The sequence below is a fragment of the Aquila chrysaetos genome, chromosome 11 (genome assembly GCF_900496995.4).
Source record: "Aquila chrysaetos chrysaetos chromosome 11, bAquChr1.4, whole genome shotgun sequence".
NCBI classification, from domain to species: Eukaryota; Metazoa; Chordata; class Aves; order Accipitriformes; family Accipitridae; genus Aquila; species Aquila chrysaetos.
In genome coordinates this window covers 7558553-7578622 of record NC_044014.1, presented here as the reverse complement: position 1 = coordinate 7578622, position 20070 = coordinate 7558553, and the positions used below count along the sequence as shown (strand labels likewise).

The window sequence follows — 20070 nt, the reverse complement described above, 5'->3', positions numbered from 1 at the left end:
AGGCTGCCTTTTAACTGTTGCCCAACTCAAGATATCATCAAATGAGCTCCTAATAAATATTTGGCTTCACAACAGATCTGTACTGAAATTAATAATTTAAGTACATTTCTCCAGATATGTAATTTCAGTCAGACGAGGAGATAGTGCAAACTTTTCATTTGCTAAAAGAATTATTGTTACAACTCAAATTTAGTTCAGTGTAAGAGATTATATATTTAAGCTGATTAAAAAGGTTTCAGTTAACTGAAACAAGCATTTGGATTGTTGTAACTGTTAAAAAACAGGAACAGTTAAATCTCGGAACACAGTTTTACTTGTTTGGCCAAAATTCACAGCACAGAACAAAACTACAAAAAAAAAAGGCATCAGGAATGCAAGACATCTTAGAATCAGAGCAGCAATTTAGGAGAACGTTTATTAAAGGTACAGTTATGCATTCATTTATTATGTATTTAGATGATCTCTATAAAGCTGTATTAGGCTTTTGTATTTTCCCTGGTAATCAGCATTTTTTTTAACATGGTATAATTCTGGGAATTAACTAAAATTCTAAGCGAATACTTTAGGTAGATCAAAATAATTGGTATGTGATTTTTAAATTCATCACCCAAGTAACCCAATGCAAATATTCTGCATACTTCCTAAACAGTTACATTATTAACGGCCTAACATGAAACTAATTGGTTATTTTAAGAGAAAAATACTACAGGTGGCTGGGTATGCACTGCTGTGACAAATATCATGTGGCAAGTTCTCAGACAATAGCTGTTTTTTGAAGGTTTGGATTTCTTTTAAAGCACATTTTCATATCAAACAGCACTGATCCTTACAATTAGATCAAAGATCTTTATTTGACCAATAAATACTGTTACTACTAAGAACAACTATTATAAGAAAACATACAGCATTTATTTAATATACATTACTTTTAAATGTTTAATGGAATACTCCTGATGTTTTCAGGACAAAATTATCAGCATCTTTCTGCTTTTCAGTATGTAACAAGCAGAAAGGTCAACTGTATCTAACACTCATCTGCCAGCTGCTTAAAAAAAATAACAACAGAAACTACGGACAGAGCGCCTCTAAGCTTTGGACAGGAACATTTGGAACTGAGAAAAATCTTGATGAAGGTTCATGGTGTAATCTCTTTGTTTATGCAAGTAAACATGCAATTTACCTTTATAATCACTTTACTAAGAGATATCACTTGCTTCCTCCCACAACAAAGTTTCTAAAGCTAATGTAGTTTGTAAACCATAGTGTGAGATTTATGATGTTATACTGCAGAAACCTGTTTAGCCCCCAATTTACAATCCTGGCAATTGTATTCAACTCTGTCATCATAACTAATTACAGCTAACTGCAGATTACCATATTGCAAACTCTCATCTTTGTGAAAGAAATACGATGTTCTGCTAAGAAAGAAAAAGAATCAAACATCCCGAGGGCTAATGAACAAAAATGCACTATTCCACATTGGACTGCAAACCTAAACTCTTCGAATTGGTGCCGTAAAACTTCAAATTGCTATTTGTTGGCAAGTTGTTTTAGCCTCAAGTACTTACATAGTAAATCACCATTACGCTAATACCATACCTTTGGCCTGAAACATATTAATCTTGGTTAACAATAACTGACATTTACATTACCAATTCAATTCAGGCATTGTGGTGACTAAACATATATGCAAGAGCTTCAGGGAGAAAAGTTATTAGTTCTGATTGTGTCCTTACTTTTCACTGAGAACAATTTTGAAGAAACATTATCATCAATTCGTGTTATAAGATTATAACATAAACATTCAAATCCTAATTGATCTGTAGAACATTTGACTTGTAGTAAAATCTGCATTTGTTTCTTGGGTGCAGCTAACTGCACAACATAACATATTTCAGATATTTTTCAAGATACATATTTCTATACTTTATCTGTTCAAAGAAACTGGGACTTTTAAAACCTGAGTTCTTAGAAAGGAAAATGGGAATTTGAAATATTCTGAAGAACATGGCACCAGGACATGATGAATAGTACCAGATCCTCCCAGGAGAGGGAGAATGGACTTTCAGCCATTTTTTTTTTTTCTGTTTATATTTACTAAGCCCATAAATGTATAAATAATAACAGTTTTAAACAGGTAGAGTGATTTTGCTTTGCTTTATTTAGTGCCCCCCCAAACTTTCAAGCAATCAGAAAAGTCGTACTTACTGCATTTAGTCTGTATAACCTCAGCAGGAAAACTTAACCCCCTCCTTACACCCACGCATTTTAACTGCAGTGCAGCACAGAACACATTTGGACTGAGTATTTTATTCCAACTTCAGAGAGTTCTCTACTAGACTCCAAATGCATTCTGCAATGCATTATCTTAGATTTTCATCTTTAGGAGAAAAATACTATATTTAACATAGTATATATGTTTAGATAGTATTTTTGCTACACTGTAGGAGAGCACCAAACCAAGATACTGCAGTCTAACAGCATTAAGAAGAACACAAGGAATTTCATGTGTTGGGTTTTGTTTTGGGGTTTTTTTTGTGTTTAGATTTAAGAAGTCACCCATAAAGATTCTTCAGGTAACAACAGGTATTTGACTTCTGCGGAAAACAGGGTGGATTACATGTATCCCATGTTGCTTTTTGTTTCCCATCTTTTCTTGGCTTCAAATCTGAAATACAGCACAAAAACCACATTAGGAATCATAAGCATATGTGTTTCAGGTATTCAACCATACTATTCTTAATAACAACAAAAATAAAAACTTATTTTTAATACTGTAATAAAGACATGAAGGCATATGTAGCCATATAACCAGTACATTAATTCTGGTAAAGTCACTGTACTTAAGTCTGATACACTGCTAAAAAAACCCACAAAAAAACCCACAAAACCCAACAAGGTTAAACTAAACAAATAAGATTAGCACAAGCCAATTTCAAATAAGAAAACATTTCACCGTGATTGTACTGTATACACTTACTGCCAATGAGACCACAAATGTTTAATTCCATACTCAAATGACTTACCCCCAAGCAAGCTTCTTTTTCTTTCGAGCTTCTTGGGCAGCCTCCGCGTCTTGCTTGGCTTTTACAAAGTTGCGGCAAGCAGCAGCTTTGGCAATTTTCACACCAAGCTAAGACATAAAAAGGAACAAAGGAAAACTGAATAGATGCAAATGGCTCATATGAAATTTAAGCCTCGCAAATTACTTGGCCTGATATTGTTTCTCAAAAGTCAATAGATATTACAGTATCTTTCAAATATTAGGCTGATGCTGTACTATTAGATCAGACGAGCAAGAATGTCTCTTGAGAGAAACACAAAGGAGTGGGGTCCTGGGGCAAGCAATCCTTTTCACCAAATCCTTCATTTTCAAGAATAAAAGCAAAGGGCAGTAGCCCACTAGATCCTTTTGTTTGGTTGGTTTTTAAATAAATATATAGACATACATACAGACACACAGGCAGTCTCCATTATTAAAACCAGTCTGTGACCTCAGCTGTGCTAACACAATAGTATCAGGTCTTACCAATACGAAAACCACCCAAAAAAGACAGTTTTATACAGGAATAACTGCTACTACCACAAACTTTCCAGTAGTACCAGTACCCATGTTTTAATCAGTCTGTCCAAAAGTAAATGAAGCAGTGTCCTTAGAGCCCATCTGGCATTTAGTCTTCACATTACTAGCTTTTAGATTATTAGTGTGATAATATGCATGCTTTTCAAATAAGGTCGTAATAGGCTGTAGGTGAATACTACTTTACTTCCATAAACTTACACTGTGAGAATTAAGTTCACTTTAGTGAATGTCAAGGGGGGAAAAAAAGAATAAAGCAAAAAGGATAGAAGGTATTATGAACTATGACCAGATTATTTTCCTTAATCAACATTCATAACTTGTTCATTGTAGTCACATTTTGTGATTGCTGTCATGACTTGACATTATCTGCAACTAAATTATGAATTATGGAAGAACTTGGTCTCAAAAGTCAACGCTTTTCTGAGACAAACAAGCAATTCATTTAGCCAAAACTACTACAAACTGATGTGGACAAACAGGTTTTTTCCTATGCATTCCAAAACCTACTGAAGTTAGCTAACACATTTCTGACTCAATATTCTAAGTCTCCCCAAAACTTCATGGGAGACCCAAGTGAAAAGAACACTATTTAACACTTTGGTTAAAGTTCCATTATTAATGGTAACACACTTCAATAATCTGCAGCATCTATACAGGCAATTCTTATTTACTCTGAGAGATGTTTTATCCAGATAAGATGAGACAGAACTCAAGAACGCATCTTCAGGTGTAAATGCACTGACATCTTCTACAACACCCCCATCAAACGCCTACCCTGTAGGTAGGTTGATACCCTGATGATTTGTTAGCAAAGCAAAACAAAACAAGCCATTCTACCTTACAGTCCTTTCAGGGTTCAAGAAACAAGAAAGTAGCCTTTCTGCAGAAGGCTTTGAGAGTCTACATGCATGTAGGCAGTAAGAACATCAGTTTGTACTTTGTTTGAGGCTCCAACACTGGCAACAAACAGTTGAGAAGTAAGCATAGTATTTTAAAAGGAAAATGTGCTAAATAAATAATGCCAAACAAGTTTTTCATCTACTATTTGCACATGTTATAAGGTCATAAATATGCACCTATGGAATCATCTTGATGCACAAAATAACTCAAGTGACCAGACATTTCAAAACTTTTATATTACTAGCTACATCGTTTTTCCCAAGCATTAACATTTTATATAATCAGTAATTCAATGCCAACATCTGAACTGCCAAATCTCAAGTCAAAGACTAGAGCATAACATTCACTTATTTGCATTGTCACTTAATATTTAAGGGCAGCTATTAACTTTAATATACTTGCATATTAATACTTGCATAGTAGAAAAATGCTTCAAAAAACTCACCTACAATATGCAAAAAATGTTTACTTGTTAATTGAAACGGGCTTAATTATTAGCTTAAAAAATAGAGCAATCTGATGGCTGAAGTCAGTCAATCAGCAGAACCATGCCTTCATTTTTTAACTGTATTTTACCTCCTAACATATTTGAAAATTAACTCTTACTTTGTGATGAATAACAGCATCTCCTTAAAATACATTCTAGTGGCCTGTGAACACTTAGACACATACAAATATATACAAGTGAGGTCTACACAAGTGTTGCAGAAAGATCTTTTGATCTGTATTTCTTGGAAGACAGAATGAGTTCTCAGAATGAGTTCTTCCATCTTTGAGAAGTATGGCAAAAATGGGATAATAAGATCCTCTGTAGTGTTTGTGGAAGTAAAAGGAGAAACAATTTGAAGTATTAATGTTATCATTTCTAGGCTACATAGTCAAATTTTCAATAAAAACAAATATGTCACATATAAACACACACAAACATTTTAGTCAGATTAAACATCTTCTGCTCCCACCCACACCTAGACATACATCTTCACTCCCCCCTGCTCAAAGAAATCCATAAAAGCTTGGTCGATGGGTTTTACATTAAAAAAAAAAAAAAAACACCCAAAAAAACCCCCCACAACATCTCAGGTCATCAGATAACTCAATAAAATACAATCTTAAAAGTAAGAAAGCATGAATAAAAATATATACAACAATTTCTTGTGTAGTCAAAGTATCAGCATTTTCCATATAGAACATCCAATATTTTGCTGCATTTTAATTAAGGTGTCTAAACATTATCACAAAGAACTGCAAATTGGTCAGAGCACGCAGTAAGGAAAATTAAGCTCTAAAGGCTTTTTATCACCATATTTCAGGAACCAAGGGTGTAAAATGTTCTAATTTGGGATATATTAAAAGCCATAAAAGGTCTTTCAAAAAGATTAATGGTACTTTGCTTGGATTTAAGATAAGGGCTTTAGCTGGTTGGAAAAGCAGGGCCCTGGCTAGACCCTTGAGGCATTCATCTTTACAGCCACTTGGAAGATTTGTAAAAGCGTCTGCATAACCTCAAGCAAACGCACTGCGACATTTTTTTTTTAAATTCCTTTCAATTTTACAGGTTTAAAGTGTGTAAATCATATTGGGTAGTAAAGCTGATATAATGGTTCATCCTTGTAACACAATATATATATTTTTAAGACAAACTTAAACAACAACTTAGTTTCTACAGGGCAAAGATCTTTCCATTTTGAAGTTGACCAATAATCATGTCAAAATATCTTACTCTAGATGTTTAACATAGCATAAATGAAAATTCCTTATCCGTTATTTTTCATAAATTTTCTACTCATCTGAAATTGTTACCTTGTAACAAATTTCTGAAGCTTTGCTTCTTTTTGAACAGTTTCAAGGCATTTATTTAAAAATACCAATTATCATACTTTAACTTTTTATGGAATAACAGGTCTCTATGAAAAATATTTATGCCATTCTCTTTTGTTCTTTAATTAAATGAAAACAGATGTTTTCTGAAGTAAAGCGGAACCATTACTGGAGTACTTAAAGTGTTAAGGTCTTTAATTTTTATATCAGTTTGGTCTACAATTCCTGATTGTCTTTACTCAAGCTCAACATTAATGTCAAGCAAGTTACCTAGGAGACGAAAGAGATCAAAGAGACAAAAAACCCTCAAATGTCTGATTAATCAAGCCTGCAAACAGCTTATTTCTTTTAGCCTGCATGCAAGTATGAAAATGAGATTCTGGGAGCCGTACATTGTGCAGATTTGTTCATTCTTATCAGAACAAAGCCAGCGGCAGCTTATTTCATGGATCATTGGCACTGTCATCAGTGCTACACAGAACGGGTGACAGCTCCTCATTTTGAGGCTTGAACAAAATTAGCAAAAAGTCGGCACAAATTAGCCTCTCATCTTTTTAGTAATATGACATTATTCATTTACTTTTTATCCAATTTTTAATTTTTTCCTTGTCAGCTATCCCTTTCTAGTGTTTCTTGCACAGCATCATAAAACACTTTTAAAACAAGCAAAGAAATGGCTGAAGTTGAAATAGTATGTAAAGTTCAGGCAGAAGAGTAAACATTTTTATTAAGTTGCAACAGAATCTACTGTAACTTCCAGAAAACTTCCTTGAAAAACAAGACATTTAACATTAAATATCATAAAACAAAGACTTTTCATTAAGATAGGACTGTGCAATGTAAACACTGAATGATGCAAGTCATGAGAAAACAGTTTCAAGAACTGCCCCAGAAATATTTAGGTATGACATACAAGATGCTAAACCTACAGAAGCTCTAACAAAACATCTATATTCAAACAGGTCCTGAAACATCCTATGATCATACCAGAGAAGCCAAACAGCCTTTTAATACAGTGTTACAGTTTCTCATCAAATATGAATCTAGTTATTTCAGGCTTGCCTTTAGCAATGATTTTCTCCTTTTATGTTATGGAATGTTATCCATTGCTGACGTATATAAAATATATAAAGCAAACAAGAATACCGAGTGGATTTTGCAGTGAAAATTGTCCCCTTTCAATGATGTGCTCAACTTCCACTGTAAAATACTTTGTAATACCTTTGTTGTATTTTTATGCTGTGTATTACAACATCAAATTATATTTGGATGACACAGTAGTGGAGCAAGGACAGAAAACTGTTCTAATATTAAGCTCTTTGCTAGATTTAAACATTTAAATGCAAGTAACTTCTTCCATTCATGAGAAAACACAGCATTAAAAAATTAACTATAAGCTGTTAGATGCTTTACACAGCCCCCTTATAAGAAAGGCAGTTTTAAAAAAAGAACTGTAGTACTGTTTTCAGCAATTTCTTTATCTCTGTTCTTCTAAGTAAGAAAGCTTATTAACAAGCTTTGAACTTAAAATCACATTTACAATAATGTGCCATCAACAGTTTTATAAGCTAATTAGAAAAAAAGATTAATTAATGACTGGCTGCTAATAAAATGGCAATCATGAAGAAAGAAACCAAGGGTGCTAAGCTTCAACTACCACCAATTAAGAGCTAATTACAAACAAATTATATATGTGTTTTGCTGTGGGCTTTAATTTACTAAAATGGTTTTAATTAAAAGAGAAAACATGCTGATTAATTGAACTGCAGAAAAAATCTACAGTATAAACTGTGCTTTGTCTGTCTCTTTAATTAGACTTGTAACATCTGAAATCTTTTTTTAAGGTTTGTTAAAGAAAAGATATACATAATTAAGGGAGCATAAGAATGTAATTCTAGGTGATAACCCTGCCATGTTCCAAAGGTTAAAAGAAAACAACCTCAGTGAAGAGAGATATTTGGAAGCACCTCTGCTAAGTGTTAGAAAGTAAATCCTTCAGAGATAAAAAAGAAACTCTTTTTTTTTTTTCCCCTCCCCCTGGGTCCTTCAACAGGCAAGACTTCCAAGTTAATTGGTGTTTGGTTACATTCCATATAAAATTGCATCAATCTCTTCAGGTATGTAAAAGCACTATGATAAATTGTGAACATTGCACAGAATTTAGAAATTTTATTTTACCAGTAGAAGAGCATCAAGTACTATAACTTGTCCATCTGAAACAGTAGTATGTGTGTGTGACCTCATGATCAACCATACCCTATCCAAATTTTCAAATGGAAAGCAGCTTCCAGAATGGTTCTCAATGATTATGACATACAACTTTGCTCCTGTACTTCCCATTCTAAATTATATGACTAGAAGTTACTTACAGACAACAGATACTAATTTGATCATGAGAAAAATGGTCAAAACTGATGCAACAACTTTTGAAGACAACAGCAGGACTGATCTTGCTGCGACACAAGAATGATATCCCAGTGACTAGCCAATTAATTGCATCAATTATGATGTAGATCTTTCATTTAAGCTTGATTACAATACCATAGTTTCCCTATAAATTGCAGCTTTTTAAAAATCTGTCACCAAAATGCCAGAAGCCACTAAGCTAAGCACTTGGGAACAGTGCTGTCAAAGAGCCTGTGCTATTTAGAGACTGACAACTACTCCAGTAATTTAGCACACTAAATTACAAAATATTTTAAAAGTTCCTTTTGACAGCTAAGTTTAATATGGTCAAGATTATTTTATTGTGTTCAAGTCCTCAGGCTAATGCGCTCTTAGACAACGTGGCACCTACCTACCAGGCTGTTAACACAAAAACCACAAGCAAACAGAGTTTGAGGTTTAGCCAGATTAGTTCTCAGAATACTAGAGCCACAAGAAATCTGCATTCTGCTTCTTGAGACACCACACAATGATTTGAGTACAACAGCACGACGAAAAGTTCTTTCTCTAGGGAAAAAAAGTCTGGAAAATATTTTCAGGTTTATATATTAGGGGTGGTGGGGGAAATCTTTTGAAATTATTTGGTTTAATTAGGAAAAGAACTTTTACAAGTATCATTCCAAACCGAAACTGATTTACAGCAAAGTAAAATTACCAGACATCTCCACATACCATCCTTACTCATAAGGATAAACAACTCCAACTATGCACAGTCACAGTGCTTTAATTTATCAACATTTATTCCTCAAAAAAAAAAAATCTAGGCAGATTCCCACAAACACAGTAGGAACAATTAAAGTACATTTCAAGATACTATTCCAAAAGGTTTTTCAAAAGCGTTAGAAGAGTTGACATAATTCCAAGTGTCTGTTCACAGCTACTTATCCAAGTACCTGCTACCATTAAATCTCGACTACCCTAGAGCATCACCAAGAAAACCATTTTATCTCAGCCCAGCTAAGTGTCCACATTAACTTCACTCTCTCAACAACTTTCCTTCTACAACGTTCAGAATTTTGGGGGTAACTCCTACATTAATATTAACACCTCTACTGGTGCCTCTCAAGTTAAACAAGTCATCATTAAATGCAGTATTCAAACAAGAGCTTTAGGTATGCCATCCTACGTTTGAAAAGCAGAACTTTAACACATGAAGGACTCTGCCAATGCTGAAAGCCCTAGAATGTTACAACAAAGATGGCAACTGGATTACAATAATAAACCTTAACTGTGCATATTACACCATGCACACTGCAATGAATTGCTAGTTATTTAATGCTAATAATACTATGTTGTATGTATCAAATAATTCAGTCCAACAGCGTGTTTAAGAATCCATAGTGAATTAAGATTAAGCCGTATGACCCACCTGCATTATGTTGATGCTCAACACAAATATATCAAAGGAGTGCTGATCTTATATACTGTAACTGCATCACAGGACTTAGATGGTCAATCTAGACCAGGTTCTAGAAGCAGTCTAGCTAAAGAAGCAGAGTTATTGATGGCCTACATTTTTCTGTAAAATATAATGTAGACATGCCCATATTCTTTCAGGAAGAATTTTGCTCATATATAAAATAATGCAATCAAGAATTTCAGTATCACTAGAACCCTTAGCGAAGCAGAAGACCCCACAGGAGAACATGCTGTGGGGATGGCCAGGGATGCTACAGTTAGAGATCTGCTACCCTGATAACTCCCAAACTAACTGCAATCACTTTTCTAGTCCACAAACTAGGATGACAACGAGAGACAAGGGGTAATACTTTGTAGTGAGGTTTGCCAAGAGATTAGACTGAATATCATCACCACATAAGTACACTTCATTTTTTTTGGAATAGAAATGCAACTGCCAATAAAAAAGGGGGGTAACACATTTTTAGCTAGTCTCAAAAGCTACATATGAATCCACATATGCAGACACTCATAAATACAGAGCCTCATGCATAAGGTATCCAAGTTCTAACTTCCCTCAGTCTAAAACCTCAAATGCTACTGGATTAAGGAGTTTTAAAATCAGCATTTGTGCATATTTGTCAAAGCAGAAGAAAGCAACAAATAATATATTGCCCAAAGCCTCCTTTACAGCAATACAACATTTGCCTTAAAGAACCTGCAACAAGTACCACGTGGAAACCAAAAGACCCAAAACCTTGAAGCAGTATCATTTAGGCTTTTAGGATGTAAATTTCAGTGATCCACTCACAGCTGCTAGATTATGCATATTGCCTAAATCATCACTGATTTTAAAGGAATCTGATTTTTAAAAACCTTTTCTCACTGTGTCATAACGATAGCACATTGACAGCATGATTTTGGCATTCCTTTGCTTTTTAGGACATGTTTCTACTGCCTATTCTCATCATCTGTTTATTTTTGGCTTCATTTTTCTAAATACTGAAGCTGCCCTATCAGTTTCACAGGCTTATAAATGTTATACATCAAAAATTAGTTTCACTTATTAAGGCAGGAAACGGCTTTAAGAACTCTGGGATCTGTGCCTCAAAGCAAAAGCTTTATCAGCAGGTTCCAGTCACTGCTTCTTGCAAAAGAAAATGGTGCCGATTAAAACCCCATACACCTGATTTCAAAAAGAACACCTACCCACTGAACATTCTTCACATGGCTGCAAGGGGGGCTGTACCCCAAACAGAAGGCAGCTGTTTCTCATATACTCCCTGCCCCCCAACCCTGCAACACTGCTCAAGAAAAATGAAAACTATACATAAAAAGATGAAGTTGAGATAAAAGAACAGTAATTCATCGACTTATTTCTCTAGACTTCAGAAGTGGTGTACTGCAATACAGTCATAGTATAGTTCCATGCCTGACTTCCTCACAGCGTTGTGTTGCATTTGGAAGTTAGAAGGATACAAATAGCCACATACTTCAAAAATTAACTCACTTCTAAGAAGTATTATGTAAAATGAGTTTTAAAAGGGGCATTTCTTCAAATTGCAAAGAGAAGGAAAGTAGCAATTGAGTCAATGCTATACAATATGAAAGCAGTATTTTATTAATTGTACTTATATACAAAACAATAGTTTTTTAATCAACCTCTTCCGTAATCAAATCCTTTTCTAAAGTTCTTCACTGAATCAGAATTGGTCACTGTTAGAATGATTTCTTTAGAATAAAAAGTATTTTTAAAGATCCATTTAAAAAAAAAATACAGCTTCCTAAAACCACAAAGAAAAATGAATCTTGCAGTGGGTTATGTAGCACATCTTTACAACAATAGAGAACCCCAGTGAATTCACATGGATTCTGCCTCGACAGAACTCCTCATGAGATCAAGCCAGTCATTTGAGTTTTCCTTCTTTCAACATACTATTTATTCAGATAAACCCACTTAACCAAAACCAAGTCAAGGCTGTGAATACTAATAATGTTTCAAGCATTTTGTTTTCAGAATTACAACATGCTAATATTTGAAAGTCAACAATTTGGAGCTAATGTTCCACAAATAATAATACATTGCTGTAGCACCTGGGATATGCTAGATGTTGTACAATCCCATGGCTACCGAAATCAGATAACAGTTTATCATAAATATTACAAAACCTTAAAACTTCTTACATTAATTTGTTTTTATAGTCAAACAATTTGCACTAGAACCTCAGTATGTTTTATTGATTATGATACTCTAACCACTTTAGAGCAGATGGGATAATGACATTTGTGAAGGAGAACAGCAAGTGTTTTTCATGTTGTAGACATGAAACGCAATATAACAGTATCACAGTGAGAAGCTGGTCAGATTTAAAGGGAACATTAGGACATATTCCTATCACTGTCAATAGCTGTTATCTTTGTGGATTGAAGTTTTGTGATCACTGGTGAAAAAGCAGATAAGAGTCTAGTCATTAGAAACTGCCCTGAGTGACTAAATGTAGGAGTTTAACAATTGTATAAGTACACGCACTGAGGAGCAGTTTTACCTAACCTTATTTACAGAACCTCAAGAACTGTATTTCCCATTTCAAAAGCCATCCGTTTTTAAAGCCATCACAATATTGTATTAAACAGATCTAAAACTATAATTTTACATTAAAGCTTAGATTGAAACCCTGTACTTAGGAAACATTTTAAATATTTGTATGAGAAAGACAAATTCTGAATGCTTCTCATTCTTAATGATTTTCCAATACCTTTGAATTTTGCTAGTACATACAGTGGACAGAAAATTCCCATTAACTCCATGAAGATAGAAGAGTATGCAACATAGAAGAATGAAAGCAAAAAATATATAATTAATTTCCAAAATAAGTTTAGAGTATTTTTAATTTAAATTATATAAATCAGACTTCTTACAAATTATAGCTTCTCCACTCACCTCAAATAGTACTTAGTTATTTTTTTCTTACCTGGCTTCAAAACTATTCCAACTATCTTTTTAACCTAATTTTCTTTCTTTGTTTTTTCTCCCCTGCACACAAATAGCAGCGGGCACAACAGCCTTCATGGACTTCAATTACGTACTTCAGCTGCTACCACCTACCATATGTGCACCAATTTAACTATTTCTTATATGAAATTGCTATTACCAGAGGTATCTGGTAGATTCCTCACCAGTTTAAGTATTCATTCAGCACTACGTACAAATTTAAAGGGTCCACTTTTTGTAGCAAAGAGCAGCATAGCCTTCATAAAATTACCCAGATAAACCAACTAACAAGACAACATCTTGAAAAAATGGAGTTTCTCTCACCTAGATTTTTTTGAGATATGCATTTATATACTAAAAATGATGAAAAGGAAGAAAAAAAAAATCCGTTCATTCCATAAACATCATTCTAAGGCTACAGCAGTATGTTTGACATCTACCTACTCTCATTCTTCTTCAGAATTCTTCCAGCCATCAACTCCCAACCACATGAATATGCAGGAAGAAAGCACTGACACACAAGTTTGAGTGTATCTGTCCTTATTTCGGCATGTCTTGCTCTAAACTTGCTAAATCACTACCTTTCTTCAGGCCTCCCAAGCTTATTGGGGAGGGAATGCAAAGAAAAATCTGAGGCACAGGGAACTCACTGGAATGGAACATCCTACTCCTGTTTTCTTGGCTTGCAACACACAGAACAACCAAAAGCTCAATATAGATGACTAGTTGCCAACTCTTCTGACTCGTGGAGTTGGCATGAAGGCTTTAAAGCACAGTTACTTGGGATCATTCACAGTTCTATTTTCAATTCTTACACATAGCTACAGCTGTCCAAGCATTACTAGATCAGCAGCAAAATCCTTCAAGTACTGACAGAAGTCTGCTTAGGAAACAGGAAAGATACCCCAAACAAACTTCAATGCTATTTTAGTTATGACACTTTTTGTACAGGTGTACAAAACTAAATGCTTCCTCAGAGCTTTTGTTAATAGCCCACTTACCTCACGAATGGCTAATCTATCACTCAGCTCCTCAGCCTTATCAATGTCACCTTCAGCCACAGACTTCTCTATGCTAAGTTCAAGGCCAGACTAGAAAAAGAAAAGCAAATATTTTTAGGACAAATAAAGAAATAACACGTTTAAAGGGAGCATCTCCTTTCTAAAAATATTTCTTTCATAAAATTCTTCAAGACACTGCATAAACCTGTAATTTCTATGTAACACAAATCACTTTGTCTATGTATTGTAATGGACAGTATAATTAAGAATTCACTGAAAGGCTGTCTGAGCACAAATCATTGCATTAGTTCCACCTTACATGCAGGATAATACTGTAGGTTAAAAAAATTACACGGACTAGTTTATGCCTGTCACAATAAAATTTCATCTGAAGATCTGGCTTATCTCTTCCATCCCTGGAGCTTTCTAAACAAAATGTGAAATATATGTGTCAGGTAACATGAAGAATGGCAATTACCACTGTATCGTTACAGTTCTAAGATCTTATCTGTATCCAAAAACTGAGTTCTGGCATAGTGCCACTCCACTATGCTAATAAATTAAAAATTCTAGCAGTCCTATGGAAAACAATGAAAAAGCTTCAGAATTTAACCTCTGAAAGTAAGAAAATAACCTTCATGATCAATGTAACATAACTTGTTTAATGACAACATTTACAAATAATGTAACCATAAAAAGTAAATGTTTACTGGAAATTATAGTTGGAAACTTCTGAAGGAATACAGAAAGGTAGCACAGCAGTAGGCACTGACTTCAGAATTTCACACAAAAATCACTCTCATAACAAAAGACAATTTACAGCCTCACTGCTTTTAAATATTAGTGATGCTAAAGAAAACCCATTTGACAGTTTCGTAACATTCCTCTTTTGCTTTTATCTTTTAAAAAAGTGTAACGGAATTCTTGAGAAACAGTGATCTGCAAATACTGCACTTGAATTATTCAGGTGGAAGTTGGGAAAAAAAAGAAAAAAAAGAAGTGCACAGTTGGAAGTTGCAGTGATAGCAAATTGTTACATGTCTCTTCTGAAATTAATGAGACATAAGTTCCCCTACTGATAAAATCTCTGAACTTGTGGAAAGCATCTGCATTTTAACACTTTGGACCTCATTCCAGATCTATCCTGAGCAATTTCATGACAACTAAATACCCACCAAAAGTAAGAACTCAGAAGCAACAATGTCTCATGATTTGCACGCAGAAACTTACTTCAAGCAAATGAAAAATACAAAATTTACCATAAAGGCAGCTAATTGATCATTTGATGTCATAGAACTTACACAGGCCTTTACCAGGCCTGTACAGGACAAACGGTGCTACGAGGAACTCACAATATAATGAGTTTCTTAACTTGTCCATCATGTTGTACCAGTTATTTCAAATATGACTGGTTACACAATAATATTTATGAACAGAATGTGTTATAAGTCCAGTAAAACTGTATGGTAGGTTTGGTTCTCTAATTCCTATAGCCACTGGTGTCAACTAAAGGGTTTACTTGACACAGTTTGAAGTTAAAACATGACTAAAAAAACAAAAGAAAAAAAAAAAAAGAGTCAAACAATGCATATGAGGTCTTCTGTCTCTCATGATAACAGAAAACAAAAACCAGACAGGAAACAAGCATGGACACTGTCTCAAAAGAAAGCACATAAACCTTTCAATCCAAGTACGATTCATGTGGTATCTAAAAGGAAATGAATTAAAAATGTGCACAAAATAATCCTTCCTCAGAGTGACTTGATCATTTACTCACTTTCAAACAGCCTCAGTTTTATTCCTATCTCAGTTAAGGCTGAGGTCTTTTACTGCCAAGTAGAAGCTGACATTGTTTTGTATCAACAGTCACCTTTTGTGGAGCCTTGCTATCCACAGGTGATTCAAATCTATCATTGATTCCAAAGTATTGTGTAAGTTCTTTCCATTTGTCTTCATTTGCCAACTGTTGACTACAACAAACAACAACAACAAAAAGTTATTAATATAACCAGTTCCCTTTCCACAACTTGTAATATTCTTTTCAACACTAAAAGAAATGCTTCCATTTGGCAGACATGGTCTTTTCACGCATTCACAGTTTTTAATGGAAGTGAAATTAGTTATTCCTTCCCCTCTGTAAGCGTAATGCCACAATCTTGAAAGCAAGCTTGTACGCAATTCCATGCAAAACATCATTAGGAGTAACATTAAGTCCATTTTAAGTTACATTAAATAATACGTTGTGATATTTTTTAAATCAAGCAATAAACTCCATCAAGCAATCACTGGAATCAAATTCAGCCTGTCCGACAGAGACACTGAACAACTTCAGCAGATATTTTACATGATGTTCAAAGCTAGGCTTTAGCCATGCATGCAGTCAAGCTTTTTACAGGTTTTGCCTCATATTAAAAACAGACCTCAGATAATCACATTGACCTGATTATACCTCTTAGTCACTTCATCGTTCTTTTTCTGTTTTTCTAGGGGGAAAAAAGAAAATAAAATCCAACATTACACAGTAATACCCTACAGCATCCAATGAAGTTAACAGAACTCTAATTGGTCACATTTCCTTTCAAAGACTGACACACTAGGATTTTTAGCCAATGATCACATGGATTTAAACCACTCAGCTGTAAGACTTTTCATACGAAGAAGCTCCTACAATATCTTTGAAGAAGTTCTAACCAGAATACACAAAACTGTTTTATAGAATTACTGAAATACACTTAGCCATTATAAAACAGTATTGAGTAAGTTCTACCTCCTTTTTAAAAAGAGGACAAATGTATTACTTGAAGCAGCAATTTACAACCTAGTCCTACAAGTGAAGTATACAACTGGAAAAATAAAATCCTAGATAATAGCTAGAGTACACTTACTCAGGCATTCAATTCTTGGTAAAAAAAAACAAAACCAAACAAAAAAAAACCAACAAAAAAACCTCTCACCAGCCAGCACTTCCAATGTATTTGATACTAATACCTTTTTGAGAAAATAAATTCTGTAATTATATAAAACACCTTTTCTATGGCGCTTTCTTTTTCGGCTTTTGTTTCCCTGATTTGCTTGGGTCTTCATTTCACGGTTTTTCTTCTGAAGCTCCACAAATTTCTACAAGATTAAGAAAAAGCAAATCAGGATTTTTAAATTTTCTCCCCATTTTAAAAAAATTTACATAATGTGCTGAGAAATGTTGTGCCAAAATCTTATTTATCCACAGTACCTTGTTATATCTATTACATTAAAATTTATGCATTGAGAACATCCAACTTTGGTGTCGTCAAACTGGAATTAGCTCTAACCTTTCATTACCTCTCTCTGACTTTCTGCCCTCCCTAAATCCCAGAACTATTCAAACCCAATGGCCTTCTCATGGGACATGACACTGAATACACTTATGCTGGCTGTGCACTCCTGAGCTATTCAATGTATTGTTGTTGCCTAGCTGGCAGTTTGTAGTCCAAGTATTACTGATAGCACAGTCCTTGCACAGCAGGCTACCCACATGGATCAATGGTTTCTGCCAATTCTTATTTTGACTCAAAAGCCTAAAACACAGATTGGGTTTTTTTTCCAGGCTTTACATGCAACAGGAAAATCAAGAGGTTATAAGCAGCTATGAGTCTGAATGCCTGCAACTAACCCCTACAGAAAGCAGAAGGGTACACCTCTACTTCACAGATATGCAGCACCAGTACAGTGGCTGATACACTGAGCTGTATAAGCAGTTACTGAAATAGTTACAGTTTCTTAGCTGCAGAAAGCAGTTACAAAGAAGATGCGAGCCCATACGCTACTGAAAATGCAAGTCTTCAGGCAACTGTATAGTTAGCCGAACATCTCCTTGCTGTGCTTTCAGTCACCACTGCACTAGGGGGAAAAAAAAAAAAAGCTATATTAACTTCCTATCTAAATTCCTGTCCACCCTACTTGAAACAATATAAGGTATATTACGATGACTGCACTTTGATCATATTTTATTGCATTTCAGATTTGTATATCAAGTATTCAACATTGAGTTATTTTAATTTAAAAATCAGCCATTCAACTTTTGAGTATGTTGCATTTATGCCCTGAACATTTGGAGACCTGTAGCAATACCCACATTCCACATAGTTAAAGAAATTCCAGAAGGGCACGTCTGAGATTCGTTTTCTCCATCTGTCACTGATATCACAACACGTTCACCAACGGCATTACTTTCAGGTCCATTCTCTTGGAATTCAGAAAGCTGAGCCTTTTCAATACCTCCTTTTGCATCTTCCTTTGAAAAGGAACTATGCGACTCATCTCCATCATCAGAACTTAAGTCAGCATCACTTTCATTCACTCCTGGAGGTAACAGTCCACTCCACATCTTCCAGTTTAAACAAGTCCAAGCCACTTCAAGTCACTGCAAAGACACTAGAGTTATGTGAGCTCACCCATTCGAAGATAAAAACATAATTAGCCTGCAGAAGAGAGAAACAGAAACAGCAAAACACATCATCAGAAATATTTTAGTTTCTCTTGAGAAAAGTAACTATCACTAGATGCTTTAGACAAGCACATTACAAAGCTTCTAATACTTACGATCTCAGAGAGAAGTAGAGGATTTAAGTACGCAGGTGGAAGCTATTAGCTTTTTTTTTTTTTTAATTCCCCTTCCTTGCTCTTTAAAGTTTTGCCACTCGGCATTTGTTTAGAGCTGCTTTCAGCTGAAGGGCGATACCGCAGCAAACGCCTCCTGTCCCCCGTCCCCCCCCGCGGGAGAGCGCGTCCCACCCTTCCACGCCATCGCCTCCCGGGACACCGCAACCGCCTCCCCTCGCCGCCTCCCGGGCAAGGCCGGCTACGGGCGAGCTCCGCCGGCCCCCGGGGAAAGGGTGAAGGGGGGGAGAAGGAGAGAAGAGCCCGCCCGGGGAAGGCGGTAGGCCGGGGAAGCGAGGGCAGCCCGCTCCGGACGAAGCGACGCGAAGAGCAACGCCGCTGCCAGCCTTCCAGGGCGGGGGAAGGCAGGCGGCACCGCCCGCCCCTCCAGCCCCCCTCAAACCCGACGGCGCTGCCCGACCTGCCCGCGTACCACCCGCCTCCCCTCACCACAGCCCCGGCGCCGGGATTCCCCTCCCGGCCCTGTTTACCTGGCCGCCATTTTGCCACCGCCGGAACACCCCGCCCGCCGATTGGACTCTGCCCCGCAGCCAATCAACGGGCGCTTTGCTGCCTCAGGCCCGGCCTCTCTGGCCTCCGCGACAACGAGGCAGGGCGAGGGGCGGGGCGGGGCGGCCTGTGGCGGGGCGGCGGGGCGAGGGAGCCGGCCCCGGGGGCTGAGGTGCCGCCTTACCGGGGTCTGGGGGGGCATAGGACCCCTCCTCGCAGTGAGGCCGCCCTTGGGGGGGTGGAACAGAGCAACTTCCTCGCACCCAGGAGGGCTCCAGGAGCGTCTGGCGGCCCGACGCGTGCAAGTGAGGTGGCTTTGTCAGAATTGACAGCGGTGCTCTGGAAGGAAGGCAGGTGACAAGTTTTACAGCGATCCTTATTGCCACAAAGGACTGCGGCGCCTATTCCAAAATTAAACCTTGTAATTTATAGTGCTGGGATGTTGTGTTTAAACACCAGCCGGCAACTAAGGCCCACACAGCCGCTCGCTCACTCCCCTCTGGTGGGATGGGGGAGAGAATCGGAAGAGTGGAAGTGAGGAAACTCACAGGTTGAGGTAAAGACAGTTTAATAGGTAAAACAAAAGCTGCACACGCAGGCAAAGCAAAACAAGGAATTCATTCCCCACTTCCCATGGGCACGCAGGTGTTCAGCCATCTCCAGGAAAGCAGGGCTCCATCACGCGTAACCATTACTTGGGAAGACAAATGCCATCACTCCGAATGTTCCCCCCTTCCTTCTTCTTCTCCCAGCTTTATGTGCTGAGCATGACGTCCTATGGTCTGGAA

At 36.5% G+C, this 20070-nt stretch overlaps 1 protein-coding gene across 4 annotated transcripts; it reads right to left on the bottom strand.

Moving 5' to 3' along the window:
* Positions 1 to 397: 397 nt before the first annotated feature.
* On the bottom strand, positions 398 to 19363 carry FAM204A (family with sequence similarity 204 member A). Of its 4 annotated transcripts, none has more exons than XM_041127282.1 (8): positions 19264 to 19363; positions 18249 to 18536; positions 17164 to 17254; positions 16587 to 16620; positions 16008 to 16107; positions 14138 to 14227; positions 3027 to 3133; positions 398 to 2668 (listed from the first exon to the last, which is right to left on the bottom strand). In XM_041127282.1, the coding sequence occupies exons 2-8, from the start codon at positions 18498 to 18500 to the stop codon at positions 2617 to 2619; spliced, it is 726 nt and encodes a 241-aa protein (XP_040983216.1). In that variant the 5' UTR covers positions 18501 to 18536; positions 19264 to 19363; the 3' UTR covers positions 398 to 2616. The 4 variants fall into 4 exon arrangements, 3 of the variants coding, with proteins under 3 accessions (XP_040983216.1, XP_029886039.1, XP_040983215.1); XM_030030179.2 differs by having other exon boundaries at positions 18249 to 18594; positions 19264 to 19337; XM_041127281.1 differs by lacking the exon at positions 19264 to 19363 and adding an exon at positions 18716 to 18863 and having other exon boundaries at positions 18249 to 18594.
* Positions 19364 to 20070: the final 707 nt, after the last annotated feature.

Bases quoted from the DNA above. Each gene is read 5' to 3' on its own strand.
- FAM204A (XM_041127282.1), bottom strand. From the start codon at position 18,500: ATGTGGAGTGGACTGTTACCTCCAGGAGTGAATGAAAGTGATGCTGAC. The intron at 17,255-18,248 runs GTGGGTATTGCT...TTAATCTTGTAG, and splicing joins TTTCTTTAACTATGTGGAAT to AAATTTGTGGAGCTTCAGAA. The intron at 16,108-16,586 runs GTATAATCAGGT...TGTTTGTTGTAG, and splicing joins AACGATGAAGTGACTAAGAG to TCAACAGTTGGCAAATGAAG.